Here is a 26,177-nt window from a genome sequence, read left to right as displayed (position 1 = left end):
TAAAATTTAAAAAAAAAAAATAATGGAATAAATTGACCTGAATTAAATTTTTCAGTGCACAGCCTGGACATCATGGAGTCTCACTACACTGTTCTGGGGGTGGACACAACAGCATCTGTGGCACAGATCAAGGAAGCATACCGTCGCAAACTGCTTTCCTTGCATCCAGACAAGACGGGAACACAGACACACGGCAATGAAATATCCAGAATCGCAGACGCTTATCGAGTGCTGGTCGATCCTATAAAACGACAGGAATACGACACCACGAGGCAGGAAGAGCTCTCTAGGCTTGGTATCGCGACCGGCGACGGCCTTGACACAGTTTCGCTAGACGATTTCAAAATAATAGACACGGAACACGAGTTACGATGGACCAAGAGCTGTCCACGGTGCACGTATCCCGGCGGCTTCGAACTCAACGAGGCCGATCTTGACAAGGGGACCGTTCTGGAAAACGGTCAGTACGAACTAATTATACAATGCTCTAGCTGCAGTTTGTGGCTAGTGGTGAAGTACGCAGAAGAAACAGACTGTTAATACATATTATACACCGTTCTGCTCGGCGCGGACTATGGCCAGCATAGCCTTGCCGATGCAGTCTAAATCGGTCAGCAAGGCCACATGGCCGAGCATGGAGTTGAACTTGCCGACCAGCGGATAGCCTCTGTTTTCTGGAAACACCCATTTCTGGTTGGTGACTCCGTCTCCTGGACCGTAGAAGAAATGGTAGTAATTTCCCATTTTTATGTCCTCGATGCCGTCGACAAGCGAGTACCGAACAGACGGCACAGCGTTACCGTAAACAACGGCCATGGGTGGGTACTTGCGCGACTCGTCGTACTCGAGACTATCAAGAAACTCGGAAGTGCGTTTAAGCGTGCGACACAAATATTCGTAGGCCTCGTCAAAAGAGATCGCAAACCGCGACTGCTGCTTGACGTGTGGCGGCACAGGCTTGCCCGCCTCCTGGGCCAGCCGAATAGAGCTCACGATGGGGCTCAAATTGTACTCGATCCAGTTTTGCGGGTCGAAAAAATCAATGTTGTATAGCTCGCCCGTGTTCTTGTCCTTGAACAGCTCGCCGTTGCGCGGGATGAATACAAACGAGGAGCGCATCATGAAGTTGACCTCGGACGTGAGCAGATCTTTGCAGAGCAGAATATGGTCTGCAAACCGCAGCGGCCCCATTATGTTGGAGCAGGGGGCAGGAGTGCCGACATAGATTATGCCTCGCACCAGCGACGGATCTTTCTGCATCGCCGAGTGTGACACAAGACCGCCCATGGAGTGCGCAATAAGGAGTGCCGGCTTGCCGGTCCGTTTTTTGATGTCTTTCAGCAAAGCGTGCAGCTTTTCGGCCGGAATGTCGAGCGACAGCCGCCAGTCGTAGCCGAAGTTGTGCACACGAATTTTCGGATTCGCTTCCAGCGTAGACATGAGTTTCTTGCAGATATCGACGGGCCCGATGTGCGAGAGAATTCCGTCAGCATATATTTTCTCTTCCGTGTGCAGCTCGTCCTCGTCTTTTGGGCCCAACAGGAGGTCTATTTTCTTTATATTCAAGCCTGCCTTAAGCACAGGAATCCATGCGCGCCTCTTGGTCAGGGAGTCTCGCAGTATGCTGCCCCGGTAGCCACCCAAGATGATGATGTCGCCTTCGAATTCCTGGAAAATGCGCATATAGTCGGGGAGTTCGTGATTTGGTGGCAGCTTGACTGTGGGCTTGAGGGATTTGAATAACGCGTCGATCTTGTTGTCTTGCAGCTTAGTGACGTCCTCGAACAAAACAGCCTCCTCGACGGTGGAAATTGACTCCTGTCGGGCCAGCTTTTGACGGATCTCGATACGCTGCAGCTCCTTGTCGTCCGGCTCAAATATTGTTCGCGTGGGGCTTAGAACCGACCGGATCGAGGGAAGACGGCTCAGTTTGTGGGGCCCGTTCGCGCCAAAGGGCAGAGAGAAGGAGAACACTTTGCGTGTCGGGCTCGCTTCCTCCACCGTAGTCTCGCGGCTACCTTCAGCGGGATTGATTTGCTCTGCAGGCTCTCCTCCGATGATGGATGACTCGACGTCACTATGGGCCCGCGAAAACCGCTTCATGCGAGGGGCGCTCGGCTCCTCGGCTACCAGTGACTTAGGCTCGTGGCCAAGGTCGTACTCATCGTCATCGTAGTCGCCTGCAATCTCGGAATTGGTGCTTGTGGAATCCTCGTCCTCGGTCTTCGGGGTGGGGGCACTCGGTAACGTGGGGGACAAAATTGCATCGACCGATCTCTTCCACTTGTCTGAGATTGATTCCGAAATCAATTCCACGGAGCGCGTGGTGGCGCCAATCGCCTTGCACGCAGACACTGAGAGCGGGCTTTCATCCACGGCCTTTGTGACGCCCTTTCTGAAGATCCGGATGGGCGACGAGGCGCGTCGCGCAACCTGGGTCATTGCAAAGGCTTTAGGCCGAGGGCTGGCAGAGCTTTCGCGACTGGGCAGCGCAGCATCCTCTGTTTGCTCATCAGAGAGCTCGGAATGCGTGGGGGCCGGCGGCGAGCTGTTGGAACGTGATTTGTGGCCACCAAAAAGTCTCATTGCTGTTCAATGCAAAAGCAAGTAGATACAAGAATAATAATTTACCAGCCGAAATTTTTTTATCTCGAATTATTTCCAACACATGCCCATCTTCAGAAGAAGTTGGGCATTTATTGGAAAATCCGCACAAACTTGAGTTTCCTTGGAGCTCCACGTGCCAGGGGAATGTGTCTCTGTGCAAAGATCAACCAGAATGAAGAGAGATCCCGCACACAGCACGCTAGTGCATGTACACTGTTTGCAGGGTTTCCCGGGGTGATTCTCATCTCGGCCATTCTGACATCGTAAACAAAGTACCTTTACAAACACTAAAAAACATATAGATTACCTTTTCAGGAGTTGGACGGCGTGCTGTTGCCAAACAGCCCCAGAGGCGGGTTGGCAATTGTCGCATCGCCCGTGCTGATGATCTTGCTCTGCAGCGACAAAATGTACTCCTTGAGCCGGATGTTTTCCTGGCGCAGACTCTCCAGCTCCTGTTGGCAGTCTCTGTGCTGCTCAAGCTTTTTCTCGAGCTCCTCGATGTGGTCCTTTCTGCGCTGTCTAAACGCCTTCTGTGCGGCCCTGTTCTGGGCAGCCCGTTTCGACTGGTTTAGTGGCTTGCCATGGTAGGAAGGACGGCCGTTCTCGTCCTGGCCCGGCGAGCCCGACTCAGGAGAGCCGGCATGCACAGGCGGCGACGCAGACGTTGGAGGAGGTGGAAGCCCGCTGTTGGCGCCAGACTTGGTGCTGCCAGGCTGGTATTGCGCATGGTACTGGGGCTGTGCCTGTTTTTGGCCGGCGTCGGGGGCTGGACCTCTATTGTTGACGGCAATTGCGGCGGCTGCAGCCGCCACCTCGTCCTCGAATTGGCCGTCGGATGGCTGCGTCTTGATGATTTTTTGGAACGAAGGGTCGATACTGCCCAGGTTGTTGGCGTTGTCGGTCATGGCTGGAGGTTAGTGTCCTGGGGCCCGGTATTACGTGATCGTTGCATAATCTCCACCACACTTGTCCGTGCGCTGCAAACTTTGTCAGCCAACACAAACAAACGGGGCGAACAACGGATCTCTGGTATGCGAAATACTTACGTCTTGCTGGGGTGTACACACGCTAGCGATTCTCTGCGGAAGGATGGGGGGTTTGTGTCGCTCCGTCTTCCGTCTTACCTAAACAAAAAAATAAGAGCACAAGCTTGACTCGTGTTGCTGATGTAATTTATTAATGTTCTTTTATTTTTTCCTCTTTGTGGCCCAACCCCCCTTCAGCAACGTAACAGGTGCACGGGTGCGCGGAATCCTCTTGGGTATGACTCTGGAGAAAATAATTGAACAGTATTTAATTTTGTGATGGACTACGATCCGGCTCTCCAGCAGCTGAATGTGGAAGCTGACGACCCCAGTCCGCTGAGGTCGAAGTTCAAGTCTGAGTCTGTGAGTAGCTCGTTCAAACACCTCCCCTCTGCGCAGTCAATCGCATCACCCACGACAAACTACTCGGCTCGTGCCTCTTCCTCGGAAAGCGGCTCCTCCATGGACATTGTGGGCAGCGCAAAAGCCAATGGGCTTGAAAAATCGTTTCATGGGCTCAGTTTGACCACACAGTCCGCCACCGCATCCAGCATCTGGTCCACAAACACGAGTCCTGCCGGCTCGAACGTTTGGAATAGATCCGTGTCTCAGCGACAGTCGCCCAAGACGATCCCGCACGAGGCTCGCACACTATCCGAGGGCGCGAAAAAAGACCATCGAAGCGACGACTACGCCACCTCTCCGCTGCAATATGGACACTGCATCCCGGAAGATTCTAATAATAACCTGTGGAACGACCTCAGCAATGAAATATCCACCGCCGTCAACTCGCCAGAATTGCTTGGCATCAATCCACCCGATACACGCCACTTATCGCTTAATGGCTCTTCACAACAATGGGATCCTCTCTCGCAGTCCACAGGGTCATTGGTCTCTCAAGGTTTCTGGAGCAGTACAGGCTCACTCGACGACACGCCCTTGTCACACCGCATGTCACGGTTTTTCCCCAATCCTTCAATGGAGTCCCGCAAAGACTCGAATGGAGCCGTTTCTGGGGAACGGAGATCGCATTCCACTGGGTTTCCTGCCTCGCCACTTACACTTAGCCTGTTTGCTCCCGAGAACGCAAAACCGTCGGGCGGGGCCCTGTACGGCCCAGCCTCGAGCATGGCCACCCCGCTGGGCGGCACAACACCCCTGATTGCTAACAGTAACCCTCGCTACGTCGACCCGCTATTCGACGGGTTTTCGCTGGGGACCCTCCAGACCTCATCAAACGATATGAAAAAGCTAAAAAAACTCAGAAAAGACGAACCGGCAACCGAGTTGGCGGTCCGGAGACTAGACGAGGACTCTCTGATCTCGCCGATCTCCGATGAAGTGTCGCTGCCTCCACGGTTTCCAAAACAAACATTCAACAGACAAGACTCACATTCGAAAATCATCAAATATATCAAGACAATCATCACCAGGCAACCAACACAGTACATGGTCTATGTTGCCTCGCTTCCCTTCGACACGCCACATTCGCAATGTCTTGCACTAATTCACCAGGCCTTCAAGGACTATGGCGAAATTACGCATCTGGTCAAAGACACAAATGCCAAGTCGTCCAAGAACCAGCCCGAAAACGACCTATTTATCAGATTTAAAATTGTGGCCAAGCTCTTCAACGAGCAAAAGCTGCCGTACAAATCGCACAGATTCTCAAACGAGTCCACGGGCAGGGACTCCAAGATGCTGCTATTTTTTGACTGTCCAAGCTCGTCACCACAGGGAGACCTTGGCTCGTGTAGCAGCACCGCGAAGAGACAGGAGATTTCAACATATCCAGAAGGATTCTCGTCGACGTTCCACCGTCGGGGAGTCAACAACTTTATGTTTGTGCGTGAGCTACAAAGCAAAATGATTACCAGCAAGGGCCGCGGGCCTCGCAGCTTCCAGGAGACTGCTGAGTTCCGTGTTTCTCTTCCTATCGAGGAGCTCGACCTTAAGATGGGCGAGCCGGACGCAGACCGATACGACGACGACTACAAGAGACCCAAGCGGTCATATGTGGTTAACATTGATCTGCGCGAGCTTGAAAACAAGCCCGCTCCGAAGGAGGGCAGGAAATATTCGCGGTCAGGTCGGTCGCGAGAAAAAAGTGCCACTTAAATTATATAATAGTGTGCTTTAATCGTTTGAAAAATAGTTAAATTAATTATTTATTTCATGGACTTAGCCCGAATATTCAGGGGGAATTTCTCCGTGTTCCAGCTGGAGCCGGGGAGTTTCAATCTGAGCGACGGCACTGTGGTTGACAACACGTATCCATCGATTCTCTTCACCAACGCAGCCGACTGGAACGCTATGAACAAGTATTTGTCGTCGTACCAAGCAACCATCATGTCCGCCGTTCTGCCGCTGACTAGAGACGACTTTCACGACTCGGTGATTGTCATCAGCTTTGTGCTGTGTACGCTAACCGTGGGGTTCTGGCTTTTGTTTCTGATTCAGTCAATAGCCACAGAAAAACGCCCTTTGCATTTGCAGCTGACAACTACGCTTCTTGCCGTCTTTTCAACGGTCGTCCTTGTGCGCTTTACCACTTTGATGAGGGAGGAATTTGAAGGCTGTTTCCAGGACCGCTCACTCGTGATCGACCGGCTGTTCAACAAGCTCTACTACACGGTACCGGTGTGCATTTTGCGAGCGTTTACATACGTATCCTGGCACTGGCTGTGCGATCGCCTGGTGTCTGAATTCAGAACACGAGCCGCCAGGAGCGGCAACAAAATGTTCCGGTGTCTGGTGGCCGCCAACGTTGTGAACGCGCTGTTCATGGTGCTGGTGGTGGTTTTCACCTCGCTGCATTACTTTCTTACGACAAAGAACAACTACCACATCCGCTACTGGGTCAATGTGACGATTTTGGTGTTCACATCGCTTGTGTGCGTGTACATTTGGGTGTTGGTGATGATGTTTTGGATGCTCCGCGTGGACAGACGGTTCAAGTTTGAGAATTTGGGGCTTTTGGTCACCACCTTTGTGTGCTACTGGTTCAACACGGGGATGCAGCTCATGGAGTCTGTACTGGTAGTGCGCGATCCAAAATGGATGGTCCAGGTGAACTTATTTTTCGAGATTTTGTCCATCCATCTGCTAGTGGATTTCATAAGCGGGCTGGAAAAATACAACCACAAGACCGAGTCGCATAACATTGTGGGGAGAGAGACGATTGCTATAGAGCGCAAAGTTAGCGACATGGAGAGGCGAATGCACGGCTCTGGCATTGCGTTGGAACTGGACGGCGATAGTGACACGATTTCCAATTCGAGCGATAGTGGAGCCGAGCAATCCAGATAGTGGGCGATAAGCCGGAAAAGAAAAAAAAACCCGTCGCGATTCACGGCTCTGTTAAAATTAGCGCGCACCGCCACAGCGAAAAAATTCCAGAGATAGCGCGGCGGCCACAATTGTTATCTTATCTGGGAGAGTGCCGATGAGAAATTCCGAAATGAGTATGTTTTACGGGCGAGCAAAAGTTGTTTGTTTGTTTGTTTCATTTGTGTTTGTTTCAGCAAGCTACCAGCCATGATGGAGTCTGGTTTTCGCCATTATTCGCGCTATGACCCGTTCAGTACCAGCATCAAGGACCTAGAGCAGATATTCAACTTCAGAATCCAGCTCTTTGACACCCGTAAATCGTTCGGGAATGAACTCGACTCCGACCTCAACGTGTGGCTCAAAAAAGCTCATTCCGCGGGCAAAATCAAGGAAAAGTCTCCGCCAGCTACCGAGTCCTCCAAACGACGGAGACTCGATACAGTCTCGTCCACGTGCACATTTCTGGACGACTTCGAGCTCTTCCGATACAGAGACGAAATCCAGGAATTACGGGAAGAAGTGATTTCCGTGCATTATCAACAGTACATCGGGCTCCAAACAAAGCCTGCCTCGCACAAAAACCATCACGAAGGTATGACGAAAGCATAGATGATGATTTATCTTTATGTAATCTACTGAAATCTCGATTCATCAGAGTCATTAAATCAGTATATTGTTTGCGTTCACCGAGCCGAAGCCCTCTTACAGTGTGAATATCTTCCTCATCATAGAATCGAGAATGGTGCGTGGTTAGACATAGGTTCGGTAAACCGGTCTCCAGCCACGCTGTCCGTCAGATATCTGCGACCTTTCAGCAGTTCCCTCACAGCCGGCGCCCCGAATTTGTACACGAGGAGCGCTTTTACATAAATGTGACTGTGAGGTACTGGTATGTCCGCCCGGTCGGTTAATCATCACAGGACGGTGAAAATCATTATGAGTAAATGACAGACCACTCGTAGCTCATACAAGGCTGAAACTTAACGAGATGCGATTGTCAACAGTGGCGTTCGGCCTTCAGGCGGAACAATTGGTCAATGCAAATAATCACGGCTGTCGAATGGTCCTCCATTTTCTCATAAAAATTTTCACAACAAAACATTGTAGGGTTATATTTTTCTTAAATGCTCTGGTGGTGCGAGGTGTGGCAACAGTTACTCGGGTCCTGTCTTCTCCTTTGCCCCCTCGGTCGCTTCCTTCCCGTCCAGTCCGTTTACTCGGTCAAAGATCTGCTGCAAGTTGAATTTGCACAGTTTGTCGTAATCGTCGAAATTGACCACGCTCATGCCTATGTTATTTTTGAAGCAGAAAATGTTTATCATCTTGTCCGGCGCGCGGTAGTTGAGTCGATGGCCGGGCAAAAGCTCAGCGACAATCGAAGCAAACGTGTCTCTGTCAATAATGCTAAAATTGCGCTTGACCAAGTTCATAGAGTAGGACTCCTGGTTGTCAAAATGGCCCCGAAACACTTTTTCGGCCGATTTGCGAAACTCCGTTTCTGTCGCATTGCACGAGACATCGATCGGCGTCAATTTCTGCAAAAACCGTGTGTTTTTCGCCCCGGACTCAAACAGCTCTCTGCACACTCGTGTCACAAAGTTAGAGGGCACAATCGGCCTTCTGGTCTTGATGAAGATCAAGGAGTCACAATTGATGCTTAATTCCTTGACAATTTCTTTATTCTTGGCATCTTGATTTTGCTTGTTCATCTCGTAAATTTCTCGCTTAATTGCGTCTTCCACAGACTCTTCCTCCTTCACATTCTCCTCAGTAGCTTCTTCCTCCACGGGGAAATACTCCTTCCATCTATCGTTGAGCAGCTGCTTAAGCTCTTTGGCTGCAGCTCCCTCTTTATGCCTGTTGCACGAGGCATAGATGCCGACCTGACCCGGCTCGACCAGAACGCCGCTTTTGAATCGCTTTGCCTGGCCTCCTCCACTATGATTTCTTTTCCCCATACACTGAAAAATATTATTTTTTTATCGACAAATATATTTATTTGTATTTTATTTATCTAGCTTTTTTGCCTGCTGCTCAAGCTGTCTTTCGTGCTCACTTTTCCACCCCTTGCGCCGCTGTCTTTCCTCGTACGCCTCTCTGTTTTTCAGAACACGGCTTGCAATGTCCTCGGTCGAGATATTGTCGTACTTGTGGCTGCCCAGGTTCTCGTATAGGCCAAGCTCTTTCATCTCGGAGTAGGGGTCTGCATCCTCCGAGGTGGGACCGTGGAACACCTTCACCACAGGCACAGGGAACTCAAGAATGTAATTTTTGGTTGGCTTGTAAGGAGCACCCAGAACAATTCCGTCTATGTACTTGCTCTGGAGCACACACAGCGATCTTTCAAATAAATTCATGATCGGATAGTTGATGCCCTTGTGCTTATTGACGTCCTCGTCGTCGTTGACTCCAACAAGAACAACCGCACTGTCGGCTACTGCTCGCTCTTTGAGCTTTTTCAAAGCAACAATATGTCCTGGATTGAAGAGATCAAAGCCACCGTCGATGTAGTATATTCTGGACGACTTGAATCTTTCTGCGCTGGGCTTCACCAGCTCCTTGACCTCGCCGGTGTCCTTGGTATACGCGAAGACCGCCACACCGGGGTTCCTGCCGTCCTCACACGTGGCATAATCTTGATAGCGCTTTATCGCATCGGGCTGAAATAGAGGATGCGATGGCTGTCCAGCAGCGTAATCTTGCCAGTCCTTGGCCAGAATGACCGGTAGATGGTGGTTTTTCGAGTAGAGCAGCATCCGGCCAACCAAGTCTGTGGTAGAGATGTTGGGTGTGCGTTTCACAACAATGAACCGGCCCAGCTCCTTGACAACTTTGTAGCAATCCTCCCCATTGGCATCGGTGGTAATATCGTCGCCATGGACCACGTACTTGCAGCCGTAATGGTCCATAACGGAAGGATCAGTCACATAGGGAGCTCCCGGAACGGATTTGGTGGCCCACCGACAGCCATCCACTGCGGCAAGACGTTCATCCAGCGTCATCACCACTGGTCCTTTATTTTCCAAAATATCCTCGTCTGAATGGACACCCACGTAAAGTTCAGTGCCGTGTTGGCGAGCTTGCAGCATTGCCCCTGCATGGCCTAAAGTTAGTCAGAAGAGTTCTCCACGTACCATGATGGGCAAAATCAAAGCATCCGTCTATCCAGATGCGGGTCTCCACGAGAGAGTTCGACATTTGTTAAATAAATAAATTGAGGCTGTGTTTTTTTTTTTAAGTTCACGTAGCAAAATTAAATCAGGTACCCGTGTGGTTCCAACGGGACAAAATTGCACTATTGTGAAGAGGACACTGACAATCTCCAAAGACGTTCTCTGATGTCAGCCATAGAGAACACTCTTCAGTCAATCCAAAACCAGTTGGAGTCCATTCCGTTCTACGACGATCTGGTAGACAAGTGGAACGACCTGGCCGGAGACAAAATTAAGACCAAAGATCCGTTTGTCGAGACATTGCCGGATGGCTCGACGCGCAAACTTAAACTCCCCGATAACGCTACGAAAGACCAGAAAAAGGCATGGAAACGAATACAAAGAAGAGCATGGATCGACGACAAGTGTTTCCTCGGATGCTATCCAATTGACTGTGGAATAGGTTTGGGGCCCATTGTGGTGATGATTCCTGGAATCGGTCCGCTATTAATGTACGCAATTCACGCCCGGCTGATCCACATGGCCAGCCATGCCTTTGATATTGATCCCGCAACGTATTCCAAAATGCAGGCCAATATTCTCTTTGATCTGCTCATCTCATTGCCGCCTCTGATTGGTTCTTTCTTTGCATGGATGAACGGCTGTTCCACACGAAACGCGGCCATAGTTCACACACGAGTTCGAAAACTACTAGCTATTCAAGAGCGACATCAACAGCAGTACCAGCCCCAGCACCGTTCTGACCATCTGCAACGGCCTGTGCCAGCGGCCACTTCAGCCTCTAACCCGCCACCACTGCCACCGAAATCAGCTACCATACGAGATCCACAAGCGGGGCGGTGACGCGAAGATAAACCTGCTACCAAGCCTGGATTTTTCCAGAAAAAAGTTCGCGTAAACACGACCCCATGCGAGAAAATTCAAATTTTTTAAATTTTGTCTAGGATTCTCCGAATATTAGATTTTTCCTATTAAAGGGCAAATTTTCCACTGACATCACTAGAAGTGCCGTATACAGCACCAAGAGTCTAGTCGAGAGCCGCAATCTATAGATTTGCCACAGATCAAAGGAGTCAGACATGGTCAAAGATACTAAGCTATACGATATTTTGGGTGTCTCCCCTGACGCCACCGACGCCCAGCTGAAAAAAGCTTATCGGTTGGGAGCCTTGAAGCACCACCCAGACAAAAACCCTTCTCCAGAGGCGGCCGAGAAGTTCAAAGAGATTTCCGCAGCCTATGAGATTCTTAGCGATCCGGAAAAAAGGGATTTATACGATCAGTATGGTGAAGAAGGTCTCAGCGGAGGAGGAGCAGGAGGCATGAACGGAGCAGACATTTTCTCGCAGTTCTTTGGCGGGTTTGGTGGGTTTGGCCAGCGTGGTCCTACCGGCCCTCAGAGAGGAAAGGACATCAAGCACACCATTTCTTGCACTTTGGAGGAACTGTACAAGGGTAAGACTACAAAGCTGGCTTTGAACAAAACCGTGCTATGTTCCAGCTGTAAGGGTAAGGGCGGTAAGGACGTGAAAAAGTGTTCCTCTTGTGACGGTACCGGTATGAAGTTTGTCACCAGACAAATGGGTCCTATGATCCAGAGATTCCAAACTACCTGTGACGTTTGTCACGGTGAGGGAGACATCATTTCGCCAAAGGACAGATGCCAGACCTGTAAAGGTAAGAAGGTCAGCAACGAAAGAAAAATCTTGGAGGTTCACATCGACCCAGGTATGCAAGCTGGCCAGAGAGTTGTGTTCTCTGGCGAGGGAGACCAACTTCCAGACATCATTCCTGGAGACGTGATTTTCGTGATTGACGAAAAGAAACATGATACCTTCAGAAGACAGGGCCACGACCTGTTTTACGACGCCAAGATCGATCTTCTGACTGCTTTGGCCGGAGGTGCCTTTGCCATCAAGCATTTGAGTGGAGAGTACCTCAAGATTGATATTATCCCTGGCGAAGTGATTTCCCCAGGCTCGGTGAAGGTCATCGAGGAGAAGGGCATGCCTATTCCAAGACATGGAGGCTACGGAAACCTGTTTGTGAACTTTGAGGTCATTTTCCCACCTAAGGGCTTCGCTACCGAGGAGCAGCTTGCAGCACTGGAGAAGATTTTGCCACCAAGACCAGCACTCAACATTCCAAAGAACGCCGTTGTCGACGATTCCTGTGTTCTGACAGACGTGGATCCTATCAAGCACGGCCAGCGTAGGAACAGAAGCTATGACGAGGATAACGACGAAGATGAGGATGGCCAGCCTGGTGTCCAATGTGCACAGCAGTGAGTAATACTATCAGATCGCTTTTTTGGAGTAATCTTTATTTGGAAACCAAAAAATAAACGTCGATCGACGCGTCGGTGATGTAATCGCTATTTAAAGATCTGCGAAAAATCAACAAAGGAGAATTATTTGGTCTTTTCCGAATTTGGTAGCTGAATCTTACCTCGTTCCACTCTGAAATTCGTAAAAAATTGCCAGGAACCAGGGCGTGCAACCTAGTTGCATCGCACAACTTCCATCTGAGCTCATGACCTGCGCACTCTCGTATACTTTCCTGCCCAGGCACACCCAGAATGCTTACAAACACTAAATTATTACAGGTTACATTTGTTCTTTTGATATGCATAGATTACATACATGCATCTTGTATTGTGGCATATCCCAGCAGGGAATTTTCTAAAGAAAAAAAGCTGGAAAAATCCCTGTTGCCTACTATTAATACCTTCTTCTTCTCTTCGACGACCCATGGCTGTTCCTCCTCCAGGATACGACACTGTGCTCCTTCGCGAACACCTTTACCAAGATCTCAAGAACAAGTATCTTGTGATCCCTCCGGAAGCCCATGAAGCCGGCTTTAGGCCGGTTCATGAAATTGGACTGGGGCTATTTAATTACTACCTCGTTGACCAGCACAGCATTCAAGGCAGGGGAATCCATGGTATTTGGGAGGTTGTACTCGATTTTCTCCTGTTAACACTAGTGGGAGCCTGTTGCTTTGGCATCTATAAAGTGATCTCCTCCTGGAAGAAGAGGGCTTTGAAGCCTGTGCTGCTCAAAAAACAGCACAAGGAGGACCTCGAGATGGGTATTTCCAATGATGTCAAGCTCAAGTATGCACCGGATCTGCCATCGCTTGTGCACAGTCCCTCCACACCAGTCTATTCCGAATCGTCTCCATCGAGCGTGCACACCACTCCTATCACAAACCTCATGAAGTTCGATGTCCCAGACAAACACGACAACTCAGAGCTCCATCACAGCTTGCTCATGAGCAGTCTCAAGATCCAGTAATTGCATCCACTAGCATCAGCATACTTGCATTGTTTTTCTACAGGCAACTAATACCAAGCCCACTTTCCATTGGCGACCCACGCTGGCCGGGTGGAGGAATGCAGCATGCACAGAGCCGAGAGCGAGTCATTTTTGTGTCCCACGCTTCCTCCCAGCTCCTTCACCAGCTCCAGGGCTGCCCCGTTATATTCTCCCGCATGATACACCAACTCGTCGTGCCATATCTTGATTTTCTTCACCGCAGAGCATTCCGCCATGCAGCACTCAAGCAACTTGCGTGTCTGGTCCAGCGTCTCGGCATCGAGCATGATCAGTGTCACCTGGTCCTGGCCAAACTCGTAATACCACAGTGCAAAAGCGCTCCCTATATATATGCCAAATCTATTGCCGTTGAATTCTCTTTTCTGGAGCTTTGCCAGATGGATCGATCGGTTCTGGAACCACTCCAGGTTCTCCACAGAGGGTTTCACAGCTACCGATCCAGGCGATGCCTGGACCATTCTGCGAACTTTGGCGTCATACTGGTCGATGAATTTCGGCAGGTTCTCCTCCGTCACGTACAAGTATGGAATTGCGGTTTTTCTACCTGTCTCCAGTAGAGCCAGAGGAACGTGGTAGCTTTGGAATCCAAACCGCGAATAGTACTCGCCCACCTCGCTGTATAGGAACGAAAAGTCATACTTTCCTTGAAATAGGTCTTTCATCTTTTCCACCAGCTGCTCCATCATTTTCGTGGCATACCCCTTTTTTCTGTGCTGTTCCAGAGTGTAGACGGATCCAACGGCCGCACATTTGCCCTCGTGCAGCGATTTATCAAAATAGTACGAGTCTCGCACCACAAACTCGCAGGCACACACAATATCCTCAAACTTGTCGCTCGGAAGCGTTGTATCCCTAAAAACCCAGTAATACGTCCCGTTGACCACGGTGTCGTCCCTCCAAAGATCGCAAAACCGGTGGGTGTAATTCAGCCGCTCCCGCTCGATGTACTCCTCCATGCCCAGCGTGCCTCCCCAGGCCCGATGGTTGTGGCTGAGAACGTAACGCAAAACCTCAAAGTCGGTTATTCTCTCCAGGAGCAGCATGGAAAAAATAAAGTGAAATAAAATAAATAAATCAGAATTTCCTCATGAGACCCACAATTCGCCGCCTGGTCCGTCCCCGCAGACCCGCCAGAGATACACGGCCCTTGCTGCCGCCGCTAACTCTGTACCGGGCGATTTTGCGCTCACACCGCAAACTGCCGCCGGACGCACGACACCTGGGCGACAACTATGTCCGGGCCGAGTTCAGAGCACACGCCAACGTGGAGGACCCGCTGCAGATCGTGGGCTTTCTCACGGCATGGCAGGACTATCTCCAGGCCGTCACAAAGAACACAGAAGACGACTGGCGCAAGTACAAGCTCACCTCCGAGGCCCTCAGCAAGATGAGCGACGAGCAGGTGGTGCAACTGTACGAACTGATGCAGGAGGCCCGCAACGTCCACGCCGAGGAGGAATAAATTAAATAGTGCTACATAATACTGCGCAGTCAGCACAGACAGAACTCCCACCCAAAGTCCTCGACCACGTCGCACCAGTCTACGTAGCAGGGCTCGCCGCGCTGCAGCAGCTCGTCCTCGATTTCCCAACACCTCTGCACCACGAGCCAGCAGTTCTGGACGTTCTTCACCTCGAACGAGCGCACGAGTCGCTCGTACTTGGCCGTTATGTCTGCGCGGGAGGCTTCGTCGCAGTGCACCACGCCGGCAATCATGAGCGTGAGACACAAAATCGACTGCATACGCGTGCCGATCACAATATCCAGCAGCTTGCCCGCGTGCTCGCGCAGAGCCACCATCTCGTGGTCGCGGAAGTCGGTTTTTTTGACCACCATGCGCAGATACAGGCGCATTGTAATCTGGTGCAGCTCGAACCACGTCAGATGCAGCGTCAGCAGGTCGCGGTTGTCGCTGATCTCCTCCAGCTGTTTGAACGAGGGCTTGGACTCTAGAATGCGGGACTCGAGCTCTTCAAATGAAGCCCGACAGAAATCGTCCCTTTCCCGGTTGAGTACAAGAGTCTTCTTGATTGCGGACTCATCTCCTGATGATTCCAGCACGCGGATCCGCATCTCCAGATCCTTGAGCTCCTTCCGTTTGTCATTGATCTCCCCATAGATGAGGAACAGCTCGGCCGCAGAGCCCTGGAACGGGTCGAGACCGTACTCATCTGTCTCTAGGATTTTGTGCCCGTGGAAGATATCTTTGTACGTATTCATATCCTCATGCGTGCCGGACAACACTGTTCTGGTGGCATTCACGTCGTGGAAAAAGTAATTCGAGATAATCCATTTTCCCTCGTTTGCGTGTTTGGTGTCCTCAAAGAACTTGCGCAGCCCGCCGTACTCCGAAAAAGCGTCGCGCAGCTGGAGAAAAATGTGGTACCAGAACTTGATGTCGCCAGTTGAGATCTCGGCGCCGACAAGCACCAGGAAACACGTTGCGAGCGCCATAAAGTCATTGAGTGTCGGCTGGGCAGCAATCTGCCGTCTGCGGGTCTGCACGAGGGCCAGCGATCTGGCAAAGTACTCGCGGGCCTCCTCGTTCTGGGAGCCGAGCAGAAACATACCTCCCCACGCAACAATGCCGTTGAGCACCGCCGAGTCCTGTGTCGCGAGTTTCAGGATGTAGCTAAAGAAGAAATTGGACTCCTGAGAGTGGCAGATGGTGATTTCCTTTGTGATAAACGATATGTAGTGGTCCAGGAACAAGCGGCCCGTTTCGTCCAGCGACTGTGTCAGAACATTGGAGGGCACAGTTATGGATGGCGAAAGTTTACTTGTGAACAGCTGGAAAACCGTCGGCTTGAGGAATTTTCTGGTGTCTTTCCGATGCAGTAGCTTGACGAGCTCAGAGTCGGGCAGGTTCTGGTTCTCCACGATCTGCGACTCGTCCATCGGCGCAAACTCCTCCTCGCTGGTGTCGAGCAGCGCAAGGGTCTCTCCCTGGCTGTTCTTGAGATCGCGGAGCATGTTGTCCAGCAGGTCATCGGGGTCGAACAAGGGCGGACTTTTGGGTTTCTTTATAGTCTGTTTCTCTGCTGTCTTTGCCTTTTTGTTGTCTCTCCTGATACACGGCGTGTTTCTGCGGGCACACAAGCCACACACTGGATACGCCTCGTCGCACTTTTTCTTCTTTTTGCGACAACTCACACACCCGTTTTTGGACCGCGAGCTCATGCCCACAAACGATCTGCTGCTGATTAAGGGCACGGAGCGGGGGCCGTTGGCAGGGCCGGATGCGGAGCCGGAGAAAACAGACTCCGCGTTGGGAAGCGCTGATCTCAGGCTTTTCTTGTCCACGGCAGACAGAGTGTGGTCAAAAGTACAGAACATGGTGCCAGACAAGATAGTAACAATCTAAATATTATATGCACTGCCGAACGGGGAAGGAGAGCGGCAAATTCCATTTTGGGAACTTTGAAGCCAGAACACTAAAACTCAAGAGCGTCGGTCTCCACGCCGTCGAAGTAGCTAGTGAAAGTCACCACAACGCCATAGATCAGCAGGCCGCCGCAGATGGTGAACTCCATGGCGAAATGTGTCAAGATGTGGCAGTGGTACAAAATCAGCGGGAACGCTATCCCGGTGACCAGCAAGAAGCTCGACAGAAAGCGGCCAAAGTCCACCACGTCGTTCGTGGCGTTCAATTCGGTGTCGTCCAGATACGAGTCGAATTCGGAGGCGTAGTACTTTGTGATCAAAATCGGAATGTGTGCCACGGCAAACACGAAAGCGTCCAAAATAGGGAACCAATTGCCGTACAGCGCGCCGGCTAGCACCACCAGCAGAAACCCAACGGCCAGGACAGACGACAGCCCAATAATCTTGGTGAGAGGGTTGAGCTTTATCGGCATAGAAGAGAGTGTTGAAATAAAAGGCGATTACATCCGTGCACCGGGGCAGAGTGAAAAAAAATAAGTGGCAAAACATAGATTCAACCTTGCACAATGGTAAGTATTGCCAATTCGCTCTTGTGGCTAACTTTTGCAGTTCCGCAATAACTACGACAACGACGCGACGACGTTCTCGCCCACCGGGCGGATCTTCCAGATAGAATACGCTCTGGAAGCCATTAAGCAGGGCTCTGCAGCCGTGGGGATCGCGTCCAAGAACCATGTGGTTCTGGTGGCCCTGAAGCGAAACGCAGAGGAATTGGGCTCGTACCAAAAGAAAATCATCAAAGTTGACAATCACATGGGCATAGCATTGGCCGGTCTGGCGCCCGACGCGCGTGTGCTCTCGAACTTCCTGAGACAACAGGCCATGTCGTCGAAAATGGTTTTCAACCGGCCACTGAACGTGGCCAAGGCGGTGTACTCGATCGCAGACAAGGCACAGGACAACACACAATCTGCCGGCGGCCGTCCATACGGTGTGGGGCTGCTGGTGGCCGGAATCGACGAGAACGGGGCCCATCTGTACGAGTTCCAGCCATCGGGAAACGTGCTGGAATACGTCGGGGCTGCGATTGGCGCAAGATCCCAAGCCGCCAGAACGTTTCTGGAAAGGAAGTACGAGGAGTTTGCAGACGCCACCAAGGAACAACTGATAGAGTATGCGCTGACGGCCCTCAGAGACACGCTGTCGCAGGACAAGGAGCTGAACTCGCTGAACACCACGGTTGCCGTCGTCGGCAAATCCGAACAGTTCACGATCTATGACGACGACGACGTTCAGCAGTGGCTCGACCGTCTGGATAGCCTCTCCAACGCTAGAAATAGAGACGAACCACAGGAGGAGCAGCAGGAACAAGAACAACCCGAGCAGCCAGCAGAACAAACTGAGCCAACTGAGCAGTCCGACAGAATGGATACAGACGAGTAGACACCTAATTAAACTCTATTGTCATGCCACTATACACCACCTCCTCACAGTCCTCGTGTTCGACACCGTTCTCGTGGACCAGCACGGCAAAATCTAGATACGTGTCTCCAAGAACCACCATCGGCGCATGCCACGTGCCGACTCCGTAAGTAACCGACTGGTCGCCTTTGAAAATGAATGCCTCAGTGTTTTCGTAGTCCGGCAAACCGTCCTTGTCGGGTGCCACAATCACCAGGTACGCGTGAGTGACGTCACGTGACCTCCCCATTGGGACAAACGTCTGCGTAGTGTACGGGTGTCGCTCGAGCACCTTGGCCGTGTACTTTGTGACACCGTCCGCGTGTGCAAGCAGGTGTGTGGGCGGCGACGAGCGGAAGATGTTCCAATTTGCGGTGCCCGGTCTGTTGCTGGGTGCGGCCGCGTAGTTGTTGACGACGGGGGCCATTTTCATGAGCTTGATGGCTGTGCCCTGATTTGCCGAGCTCTGCGGGGCACTGGCGAGCTGCAGGTCGCAGGCCAGCAGGCCGCCATATTTTTCAAATGCCTCGACCGTTACGGGCTTTGCCCTGACAACAACATCCTTATTGCTGACCGTTTGTATGACCACCATGGAGGACGAATAAAATCGGGGATTTCCTATCAGTTCAGCGAATTTCCAAAAATGTGCGCGCGAGGTGATTTTCATGTGTGCTTATGTCAGCCGCGTGATGGAAGGTCACTGCTGGCGTGATTTTGCGGGATGGGGCAGGGTATATAAGGACGGGTTGCGGACTTGACTTTGATCATAGAATACAATGGCCAAGAAACAAAGACAAACACAACACAGCGAACCAATACATTTAGATCATCTGGAAGCTGCTCCTAAGGTGCGGACGTCGCACGAGATGAATTTTGACTCGCTCGAGGAGTTTGAAAACTACATCATGGACGAAAGTTATGACAACGAGTTCGATAACTTGAACGTGCATCTGAAGTACTTGCCACCGTTCATCATGTCTGAGATCCACTCGAACGAGGAGAACATCAAGCCTAACATGAACTCTCTCAACAAGAAATTCAGGAGACAGCTGCAGCATCACCTGCAGAAGCACCTGATACCGGAAATCAAGAAAATGAGCGGTATTGACTACAACTTCAGCAAGGCTGGCGAGGGCCAGGAATTCAACCAGTACGGCACGTCGTCGGTGTACAAGTGGCACTTTGTTGACGACTCCGACCATGGATTCCGCGAGGACGAGTACAAGCAGCGGCAACACTGGCGCGCGTTACTCGACGTGGAAGCCAACTCCGAAGACCCCACCGTGCGGGTCGACTTTAGATGTATAATGAATTAATGAACGTCTATGAATTATGACCAGACGTGGTCGTAGTGGACAATGAGGTCCTCGCACACAAACGTCATGAGGCCGAAGTACTTGTTATTTTCTGGGCGACACCCTTCGATGAATAACCCGCCCATAACTTTGGCAAGGTTCGATGCCGGCATCCTATTATGCCGGTTATACTCGTCAACCATTTTCAAGTGCTTCACGAACCGCGCCAGCAACGTCCTGTTTGGCGCCGGCAGCGTATCGAAAATCAGCTTGTACTGCTCAAAACGTTCCTCCGACTGGGCTAGCTGCTTTATCTTGTCGAATTCGGGAATAATGGTGTCCAAAATCAACGGTTCCGGCAGCTCTCTGAAAAACATCTTTATAACTCCCGTCAAGTTATGAACGTCGAACACGAGCTGGTCCTCCATGTTGAGATCGCCATGGAGATTTATCACGTCGCGGATCTCGTTCAGCACGCTCACCGACGCAGATTTGCGATACAGTCCTGTTTCTTCTAGACCTCGGAACTCAATCTCGCTCATCATTTTCTCGATTATTGCCGGTATCTGCCGGCCCTCGCGCTCGCACACGTAGTCCAAAGGCACCCCAAACACAAAGTTATGGTGCGTGTACTTGTTTACCGTGCGCGACCAGTACCAGTGTTTGCGCGCAAAGTTGATCTGATACAGCCAATCGTCCTTCTCGGCCTCTGACACTGCCTGGAAAACCAGCTCCTGCGTAGCACTGCTCAGCTTGAACGAGCAGGGGGCCTGATAGACGGGGAAAATTGTGTAGTCGCGCAAGTTGACCAAAATCACGGGACGCTGCTTGGCGTCTACAAAGTCATCCGCCACACCAAGGTCGTCGACACCCACAACGCGCTCGCCATGGCCCATGCTGATGCTAAACGCACGGTTTTTGAGCAGCCCGCCGAGCTTGAACATGGAGCTACCACTGCTGCCGGCTGGCCGCATCGGGATGCTGCGCGAGACGCGCACACTCTCGCGCCTGTAGTCTCGGTAGGGTTCCTGGGGGGCAGTCCACTTCTGCAGTTGCCGAACTAGCAGCCGTCTGCGTGCCGTCTCAATCAATAGCAGCTGTCGCTGCTGCTGCAGATGGTGCCCAAAGACACTGCTGCCCGCCTCGGGCAACTCGCGCGGCGCAGGTTGAGCACAACTACACGAGAAGAGGAACGCAAACGGCGTGTTCTGGGGCAGGTCTGTGGTGGGCGGCACGAGGTCCAGAATGTTGGAGACACAGTTGTATGCAAACCTGCGCTTGTCGAAGTTGATGAGGTTGGTGTTTTCCACCGCCTTGTTCGGAATGAAGCACGCAATCTCCAGCATTCGCTCCGCAAGCCAACCGGGACAGGGCAGCACCTTAACCGTCGTGGTTTGCGGAATCAGTTGCTCTAAGGAGTCGAGCGAGTCGGTCTTGGCGAGCTTGCGCCAACAATCGGCATAGCGACGGGACTCGGGCAAGAGAATTACATCTGTGAGACAGCTTTCTAACATTCCCGGCACGCGTAGAGTCTCACCCGAGCGGGTCTTGCCGAGCATCAGCGCTGCCACACGCATTCTGTCAATTCGTTCCGGCTCGACAAGGTTCCGGTCCAGGATCTGTGCCGCAAAATACGTTTTGAGCCGGAAATAGAACTCAAACAGGCTTCGCACGGGGGCAGGAAATTTATTCACCACGTACTCGCCGCCGGCGTCCTTCATTGTGGCGAGCCAGTTGTAGATGTTTGCGACAACAAGCTCTGTGTCGGGCACGTCCGCCGGCTGCGCGTCGTACTGCGACAGGCTGAGCGGGCCGGTACACGCGTGTGTCTCTAGAATCTCGAACGCAGCGATCCAGTCGTCGAGCGTCGATAGTCCGTACAGCGCGCCTATCGTCGCGTCGAGGTCGAGCACGAATTTTTCGATGGTTGCAATGTCCTTTGAGCGCGGCAGCAGCCTGTCAGCGGGCACAATTGTCAACTCTGTGGTGAATGTCGGCACCCGACGGTTCAGCACTGGCCGGTACGATTTCCGCACGTACGATTTCCGCATACTTTTGTACGTCGCCGTTAGCGAGTCGTAAAGTTGACGCACCTGCTGCAAGGACTCTTGGTCCGATGACTCCTCGGCCTCTAGCCACAGCAGCACCTTATTCCACTGGACAATCGTCTCGTTGTCGATGTGGCGCAGCAGCGAGTCAAAAATGGTTTTGTTTTCCAGATTGTCTGTAAAATGGTGGTAGCAGTTTTCGACAAGAATTTGCAGCGTTTCGAGAACACCCAGTTGGATCTGCCCCACGTAGATCCAGTTGGTGTCTGCATACTTCCCTGAAAACGATGCATCCCAGTCGGGCTCGCTTCCCTCTGCGATCGAGCGCGCCGCCGCTTTCGCCCCAATAAATCTTTTTTTCAGCCCCTGCAGCAGCGTTGTGGTGGAACAGAACCCACGGTACACGGCGAAAAACGTCATCGTAAATACACCGTTGTTCATCTTGAGCTCCACGCAGTCGGCAGGCGCGTTCCCAACAAAGCGTTTGATGTCTTCTTCGGCGATTCGCGCCCCAAATGTGGAATACGTCAAAACCAGCAGGTCCAGCAGCCGGTCCAGCGTCGCCGCTTTGGTCAGAATTTCTGCACTCACCTTCTCGGTCTCCTTCTCGCGGCCCTCCACGTATGCCTGATACGTGTTGAAATACTCGTCCAGGCTGAAACTATTGGACGAGTAGCTGCTGTAACGCTTCACGCTTGCACTCTCGCCAAGCAGCGCACTGGACGGCCGCGACTTTTTCTGGATTCCCCGTGTGTCGTTCGTCTTGAACACAATACTGTCGTCGTCGACGTGGAAGTCGTGCGAGTCGACGTTGAAGACGTCGCGCACCGTCTTGACGAACTGGTTGCGGCTGATTTTCTTGAGCTCGTCGTTGTCTGTCGCGGCAAGCGTGCTGCTCAGCGCAGGCTGTGCAGTGTCCCCGCCGCCGATCGCGCCCAGCAGCGAGCTGCGGTCAAAGATGCGGTCTCTCTCGAGCGTCTCGGGGAACATCAGGGCTGCGTAGGAGCCCAGAAATAACGGGCTGCGCGAAGTGTCGTGCAGCCGGTGAAACTGGCCCGCGTGCGCCGGCTCCACGCGCAACGACTGCTCCATCAGCGCGGACAACGAGAGTGGCAGCCCGCGCACGTGACACTGCAGTACTTTGGAAAGCCGTCCAGCAACGACTGCGTCCAGCGACCCTACATGAGCGTGCTTTTTCGATAAGCCAGGCTCGTTGTGCACGCCAGCCAGAAACTGCTCCCACTTGGCAAACGAAGCGCGCACGCGCGAAACATGGCGCTGGTGGTCGCGCAACGTGCATGAGGCCTTTTTCACGAGCAGATCGCCAAAATACGGCACCACATTCTCGCGGGCGTACATGCGGCCGATGCCCTGCGGCGCCAGAACGTGGTATGAGGCACGGTGGCTTGCAGAGCTCACGATCGAGCGCCGGTCCAGCTCGAACACTACTGGCGCCCAGTTAGAGCTCACTAGCTGGACGTACTCGGGCAAGACGTGGTCCCAGGTGCGGGCGAGCCGCAGCACGGGCATCGAGCACACGACGGTGGCGATTGCCAGCCACCCAACCATATCGCCCATGCTACTCAACGTCGAACCCAGCTGGATCCATTTCCCGAGCAGTTGCGCGCGTTGCGTGGGGGTAGTCACGTGCGCGTCATCAAACAGGTGGTAGCACAGCAATCGTGCGAGGTAGTGCAGGTTGTCTGGAAGTGTGAAGATGAGCGGGTTGGCGCGCCAGTGCGCGTGGTTATCCATCGCCGTCTCGTAAAGCAGTGACGGGTCGTTGTCAGGCGCCCACGCAGCCGCGTAGCGCTGGTGCATCGCATTGATCTCAGCAGCCAGCACGTCCAGCCTGGTTTCCAAGAACACAGTCGCATCTAGATCGCTCAATTGTCCCGTCCCCAGCGGCAGCAGCTTCTGCAGCTGCTGCTGTTGCTGGTGAATCGCAATTTTCAGGCTATCGCAGTCCCTGTACCTGTCCACGCACACCAGCAGGTTCCAAATGCCCTTGAGCACCTCTTCGTCGAGCAGCAGTCCCGGAAAGCTTTCGCGGATCATGTCCACCACCAGGTACAGTCTGCTGGCCCAAACAACCATCCTGTTGTTGTGGTCCATCAAGTATTTGTTGGAGCTGTTTTTTTCTGTCTGTTCCATCAGCTCGCTGTATTTATGGAAATACTGCAAAGCAGTGGCCACGTTTTCCACCAGCGGCAGAATTTGCACCAGCTGTTTGCTCACCTTGCTATTGGGATTGAATATCACAGCGTGGCATAGAGCCTCCACAGTGCCGTCGACGATCTCGCCCGTCTCGTCCTCAAGCTTTAAATCTGGATGCGGGTACCTGACCGACGCGTAGTCCAACTTGACATTGAGCGACGACAGCGACGTGGCAATACTTAGCTGCGACCCGGCAAAGTCGCTGGGCAGGTTAATCTGCGGCATGGCTTTGTGAGACCGGCTGCGCTCCTCGGAAAACGCTTGATCCTCGTCCACTCCTGACACCACACTGCGCTGGGGAGCGACGTCGGCGGCCGCGCGCGCGCTGCTCTTTTTCTCCAGATCAAAGCATTTCACGTCTCTCAGCTCGGCCGGCGGCCGGTAAACCAGCAGTGTCGAGCCTTTCACCTCTGCTCGACACAGGCGCACGTCGTCGGCGTCGTCGGCGTCGCTGAGCTTGTTGAGCCAGCCCACCTTGAGCACCTCGCTGTCCCAGCTGGGATCGACGAGATTCTGCACGCCACTCGGTGCCAGCGACGCTGTCGACCGTTTGGCCGACAGGCCCTTGAGCAGGTTGCGCTTGGTAGCCTCCAGCGAGGCCGTCCTTGGTGCGGATCTGCTGTTAAGATCCAGCGTGGAATCGGACCGGTCGTCGTCGCGACGCGGCTCGTGTGCATCCGTGAGCGTGGGCGAGCCGTTTGAGCTGACCGATGGAGGCGAAATCACGCTGTGGCGCTTATCTTTCCGCGACAGAAGCTTCTTCATCGGTAACGGATCAAGTATGTGCTGGAAAATTATCTTTCAAAATACAGATTAGGTAAGATGTGAAAATAAAAAAAATTAAATGGCCTTTTTGGCTAGCTGCAGCACCGCGTCCTTTGACTTGGCTCCGCCAATAAAGCCCGCCGCGTGCACGAAGATGCAGCCCGGAACGCCCGTGAGCTCGCTCAGGGCGTCATCCCGCACGCCGCGCCACGGCTCGGGCAGCTTCTTGCGCGAGTCAAACGACGACGCACTCACGGGCACACAGGCAATCCTCCAGGCACCGGACGTGTCTGCGAACAGAACATACTGAATTTGGCCCTCGATGCCCAGCTCCTTCTCCACATTGTACAGATGCTCTTTCCACGGCACAAAACGGTCCATAATAATGATTTTGCCGCTAGGATCGGCCTCGAATCTGCTACCAATGGCTTTTTCCACGTACTGCTTCGCCGGCATAAACGACTTGCCCATGTACTCCAGGTAGTTCATGAACGCAAAGCCCATGATCTCACTGGCCTTCTCGAAAGCTTTGTCGTAATCTGCGTCGGTGGGGTCTGTGACCCAGGACGGATTTAGATTGGCCACGACAGAGGATAGCTGGAAGTTTCTGTCCTTAAACAGCGGCTTCAGTTCGTCCTGGTTCTCGTATTTGTTGATTCCGTTGTCGTTGGCGTCCACAGCCTCGATGAAGTCTCTGTACACCCGTTCGTACAGAAAGTCTATGTCCTTTTCCTGGTCGAGCTCCAAATTTTCTCTAATTATCTGTTTTCCAAAATGCTTGTAAACTAGGCCGGCGGAGGACAGCTTTGTTTTAAAGCCAGGAGCAAACACATCGTTAAATTCCCGCTGGTGGTGGTCAAAGTACTTTTTGCCGTCGTACTGGCCGCTCACATCGACTACAATATCACTGGCGTCCCAGTCCTCTTGTTTTCTCGATCGCACAAGCTCGCAATCTTTAAACTGTTTCAAAGTGCGCAACATATACACGGCGAGCGACTCGTCAGCATGGAACGTTCCTGAGTGGGTGCAAATCTTCATTGGGCTCAGCTTCTGTTTTTTGGACATGAGCCAATAGTAGGACAAAAATTTGTAAAAAATGGCTAAAAAATTAAAATTAAAATAAATAATTTCAGATATTTCTTTATTTTAATCATGCTCAACATGTTCAAATTCAACATGTCACGCTCGCAGTTCGAGCTGGCAAAGGTACGTCGATTGTTACCCTTGCACTAACGCCAGTTCACGTTCTATCTACTCACGCCAATCTCCATCATGTACTACGTGGGTATCGACACAGACAAGAAGTTCAATGTTCCCGGCTTCTGGCCGGATCCGGACACTCTCAACAAGATTCCGAAGGAACCTTACGAAATCCAGGCCGAGCTTGCACGCATGAATGCCGCCAAGGCAGAAAAGAGACGCCGTCTAGAACAAAAGGCCTCAGAGCTGGGCATCAGCGAGGAAAGTTAAATGTGTATAAATATTGCCTGTAATTAATTTATTTATTTTTCGCTAATTATTTTCCTTCTTG

At 52.1% G+C, this 26,177-nt stretch overlaps 20 protein-coding genes across 20 annotated transcripts; 11 read left to right on the top strand and 9 right to left on the bottom strand.

Moving 5' to 3' along the window:
* Nucleotides 1-72: 72 nt before the first annotated feature.
* Nucleotides 73-540, top strand: OGAPODRAFT_48167 (uncharacterized protein; the record flags this gene model as incomplete). Its single annotated transcript, XM_018355573.1, has 1 exon — nucleotides 73-540. One exon carries the CDS (start codon nucleotides 73-75, stop codon nucleotides 538-540), a length of 468 nt encoding a protein of 155 aa, XP_018211790.1.
* Nucleotides 541-552: 12 nt separating this feature from the next.
* On the bottom strand, nucleotides 553-1,977 carry OGAPODRAFT_43045 (uncharacterized protein; the record flags this gene model as incomplete). Its single annotated transcript, XM_018355447.1, has 1 exon — nucleotides 553-1,977. A coding segment is annotated over one exon (1,425 nt), but the record flags the coding sequence as incomplete, so codon positions are not given.
* An 884-nt stretch (nucleotides 1,978-2,861) lies between these two features.
* OGAPODRAFT_16357 (uncharacterized protein) lies at nucleotides 2,862-3,559 on the bottom strand. Its single transcript, XM_018354369.1, has one exon. It carries the CDS (start codon nucleotides 3,513-3,515, stop codon nucleotides 2,919-2,921), a length of 597 nt encoding a protein of 198 aa, XP_018211788.1. The 5' UTR covers nucleotides 3,516-3,559; the 3' UTR covers nucleotides 2,862-2,918.
* A 406-nt stretch (nucleotides 3,560-3,965) lies between these two features.
* On the top strand, nucleotides 3,966-5,769 carry OGAPODRAFT_16356 (uncharacterized protein). The gene has a single exon (XM_018354368.1). The coding sequence runs from the start codon at nucleotides 4,098-4,100 to the stop codon at nucleotides 5,751-5,753; it is 1,656 nt and encodes a 551-aa protein (XP_018211787.1). The 5' UTR covers nucleotides 3,966-4,097; the 3' UTR covers nucleotides 5,754-5,769.
* Nucleotides 5,770-5,835: 66 nt separating this feature from the next.
* Nucleotides 5,836-8,024, top strand: OGAPODRAFT_76328 (uncharacterized protein). Its single transcript, XM_018356163.1, has one exon. It carries the CDS (start codon nucleotides 5,949-5,951, stop codon nucleotides 6,942-6,944), a length of 996 nt encoding a protein of 331 aa, XP_018211785.1. The 5' UTR covers nucleotides 5,836-5,948; the 3' UTR covers nucleotides 6,945-8,024.
* Nucleotides 7,176-7,574, top strand: OGAPODRAFT_12821 (uncharacterized protein; the record flags this gene model as incomplete). Its single annotated transcript, XM_018353333.1, has 1 exon — nucleotides 7,176-7,574. The coding sequence occupies one exon, from the start codon at nucleotides 7,176-7,178 to the stop codon at nucleotides 7,572-7,574; it is 399 nt and encodes a 132-aa protein (XP_018211786.1).
* A 1,139-nt stretch (nucleotides 8,025-9,163) lies between the features above and the next one.
* OGAPODRAFT_16355 (uncharacterized protein) lies at nucleotides 9,164-10,069 on the bottom strand (the record flags this gene model as incomplete). Its single annotated transcript, XM_018354367.1, has 1 exon — nucleotides 9,164-10,069. A coding segment is annotated over exon 1 (853 nt), but the record flags the coding sequence as incomplete, so codon positions are not given.
* Nucleotides 10,070-10,250: 181 nt separating this feature from the next.
* OGAPODRAFT_16354 (uncharacterized protein) lies at nucleotides 10,251-12,555 on the top strand. The gene has a single exon (XM_018354366.1). It carries the CDS (start codon nucleotides 11,218-11,220, stop codon nucleotides 12,424-12,426), a length of 1,209 nt encoding a protein of 402 aa, XP_018211782.1. The 5' UTR covers nucleotides 10,251-11,217; the 3' UTR covers nucleotides 12,427-12,555.
* On the top strand, nucleotides 10,304-10,981 carry OGAPODRAFT_47352 (uncharacterized protein; the record flags this gene model as incomplete). The annotated part of the gene is made up of 1 exon (XM_018355546.1): nucleotides 10,304-10,981. The coding sequence occupies one exon, from the start codon at nucleotides 10,304-10,306 to the stop codon at nucleotides 10,979-10,981; it is 678 nt and encodes a 225-aa protein (XP_018211783.1).
* Nucleotides 12,556-12,888: 333 nt separating the features above from the next.
* On the top strand, nucleotides 12,889-14,501 carry OGAPODRAFT_93804 (uncharacterized protein; the record flags this gene model as incomplete). Its single annotated transcript, XM_018357413.1, has 1 exon — nucleotides 12,889-14,501. The coding sequence occupies one exon, from the start codon at nucleotides 12,889-12,891 to the stop codon at nucleotides 13,432-13,434; it is 546 nt and encodes a 181-aa protein (XP_018211781.1). The 3' UTR covers nucleotides 13,435-14,501.
* On the bottom strand, nucleotides 13,091-14,501 carry OGAPODRAFT_16353 (uncharacterized protein). The gene has a single exon (XM_018354365.1). The coding sequence runs from the start codon at nucleotides 14,430-14,432 to the stop codon at nucleotides 13,482-13,484; it is 951 nt and encodes a 316-aa protein (XP_018211780.1). The 5' UTR covers nucleotides 14,433-14,501; the 3' UTR covers nucleotides 13,091-13,481.
* A 62-nt stretch (nucleotides 14,502-14,563) lies between these two features.
* OGAPODRAFT_8110 (uncharacterized protein) lies at nucleotides 14,564-14,938 on the top strand (the record flags this gene model as incomplete). Its single annotated transcript, XM_018356488.1, has 1 exon — nucleotides 14,564-14,938. One exon carries the CDS (start codon nucleotides 14,564-14,566, stop codon nucleotides 14,936-14,938), a length of 375 nt encoding a protein of 124 aa, XP_018211779.1.
* OGAPODRAFT_16352 (uncharacterized protein) lies at nucleotides 14,565-17,327 on the bottom strand. The gene has a single exon (XM_018354364.1). The coding sequence runs from the start codon at nucleotides 16,810-16,812 to the stop codon at nucleotides 14,968-14,970; it is 1,845 nt and encodes a 614-aa protein (XP_018211778.1). The 5' UTR covers nucleotides 16,813-17,327; the 3' UTR covers nucleotides 14,565-14,967.
* On the bottom strand, nucleotides 16,911-17,333 carry OGAPODRAFT_8108 (uncharacterized protein; the record flags this gene model as incomplete). Its single annotated transcript, XM_018356486.1, has 1 exon — nucleotides 16,911-17,333. The coding sequence occupies one exon, from the start codon at nucleotides 17,331-17,333 to the stop codon at nucleotides 16,911-16,913; it is 423 nt and encodes a 140-aa protein (XP_018211777.1).
* Nucleotides 17,334-17,399: 66 nt separating this feature from the next.
* OGAPODRAFT_16351 (uncharacterized protein) lies at nucleotides 17,400-18,895 on the top strand. Its single transcript, XM_018354363.1, has one exon. The coding sequence runs from the start codon at nucleotides 17,674-17,676 to the stop codon at nucleotides 18,301-18,303; it is 630 nt and encodes a 209-aa protein (XP_018211776.1). The 5' UTR covers nucleotides 17,400-17,673; the 3' UTR covers nucleotides 18,304-18,895.
* OGAPODRAFT_99881 (uncharacterized protein) lies at nucleotides 17,400-18,913 on the bottom strand (the record flags this gene model as incomplete). Its single annotated transcript, XM_018358107.1, has 1 exon — nucleotides 17,400-18,913. The coding sequence occupies one exon, from the start codon at nucleotides 18,911-18,913 to the stop codon at nucleotides 18,308-18,310; it is 606 nt and encodes a 201-aa protein (XP_018211775.1). The 3' UTR covers nucleotides 17,400-18,307.
* A 77-nt stretch (nucleotides 18,914-18,990) lies between these two features.
* On the top strand, nucleotides 18,991-25,737 carry OGAPODRAFT_76322 (uncharacterized protein). The gene has a single exon (XM_018356162.1). The coding sequence runs from the start codon at nucleotides 19,098-19,100 to the stop codon at nucleotides 19,635-19,637; it is 540 nt and encodes a 179-aa protein (XP_018211772.1). The 5' UTR covers nucleotides 18,991-19,097; the 3' UTR covers nucleotides 19,638-25,737.
* On the bottom strand, nucleotides 19,102-25,737 carry OGAPODRAFT_16343 (uncharacterized protein). The gene has a single exon (XM_018354362.1). It carries the CDS (start codon nucleotides 24,644-24,646, stop codon nucleotides 19,652-19,654), a length of 4,995 nt encoding a protein of 1,664 aa, XP_018211773.1. The 5' UTR covers nucleotides 24,647-25,737; the 3' UTR covers nucleotides 19,102-19,651.
* On the bottom strand, nucleotides 24,722-25,684 carry OGAPODRAFT_24081 (uncharacterized protein; the record flags this gene model as incomplete). The annotated part of the gene is made up of 1 exon (XM_018355261.1): nucleotides 24,722-25,684. The coding sequence occupies one exon, from the start codon at nucleotides 25,682-25,684 to the stop codon at nucleotides 24,722-24,724; it is 963 nt and encodes a 320-aa protein (XP_018211774.1).
* A 61-nt stretch (nucleotides 25,738-25,798) lies between the features above and the next one.
* Nucleotides 25,799-26,116, top strand: OGAPODRAFT_8102 (chaperone that specifically facilitates the assembly of cytochrome c oxidase; the record flags this gene model as incomplete). The annotated part of the gene is made up of 2 exons (XM_018356482.1): nucleotides 25,799-25,852; nucleotides 25,886-26,116. The coding sequence occupies 2 exons, from the start codon at nucleotides 25,799-25,801 to the stop codon at nucleotides 26,114-26,116; spliced, it is 285 nt and encodes a 94-aa protein (XP_018211771.1).
* Between the last annotated feature and the right edge of the window lie 61 nt (nucleotides 26,117-26,177).

This window comes from Ogataea polymorpha, assembly GCF_001664045.1.
Source record: "Ogataea polymorpha strain NCYC 495 leu1.1 chromosome Unknown OGAPOscaffold_3, whole genome shotgun sequence".
NCBI classification, from domain to species: Eukaryota; Fungi; Ascomycota; class Pichiomycetes; order Pichiales; family Pichiaceae; genus Ogataea; species Ogataea polymorpha.
The sequence above is the reverse complement of the archived record's forward strand: the minus strand, read 5'-3'. Positions and strand labels throughout refer to the sequence as shown.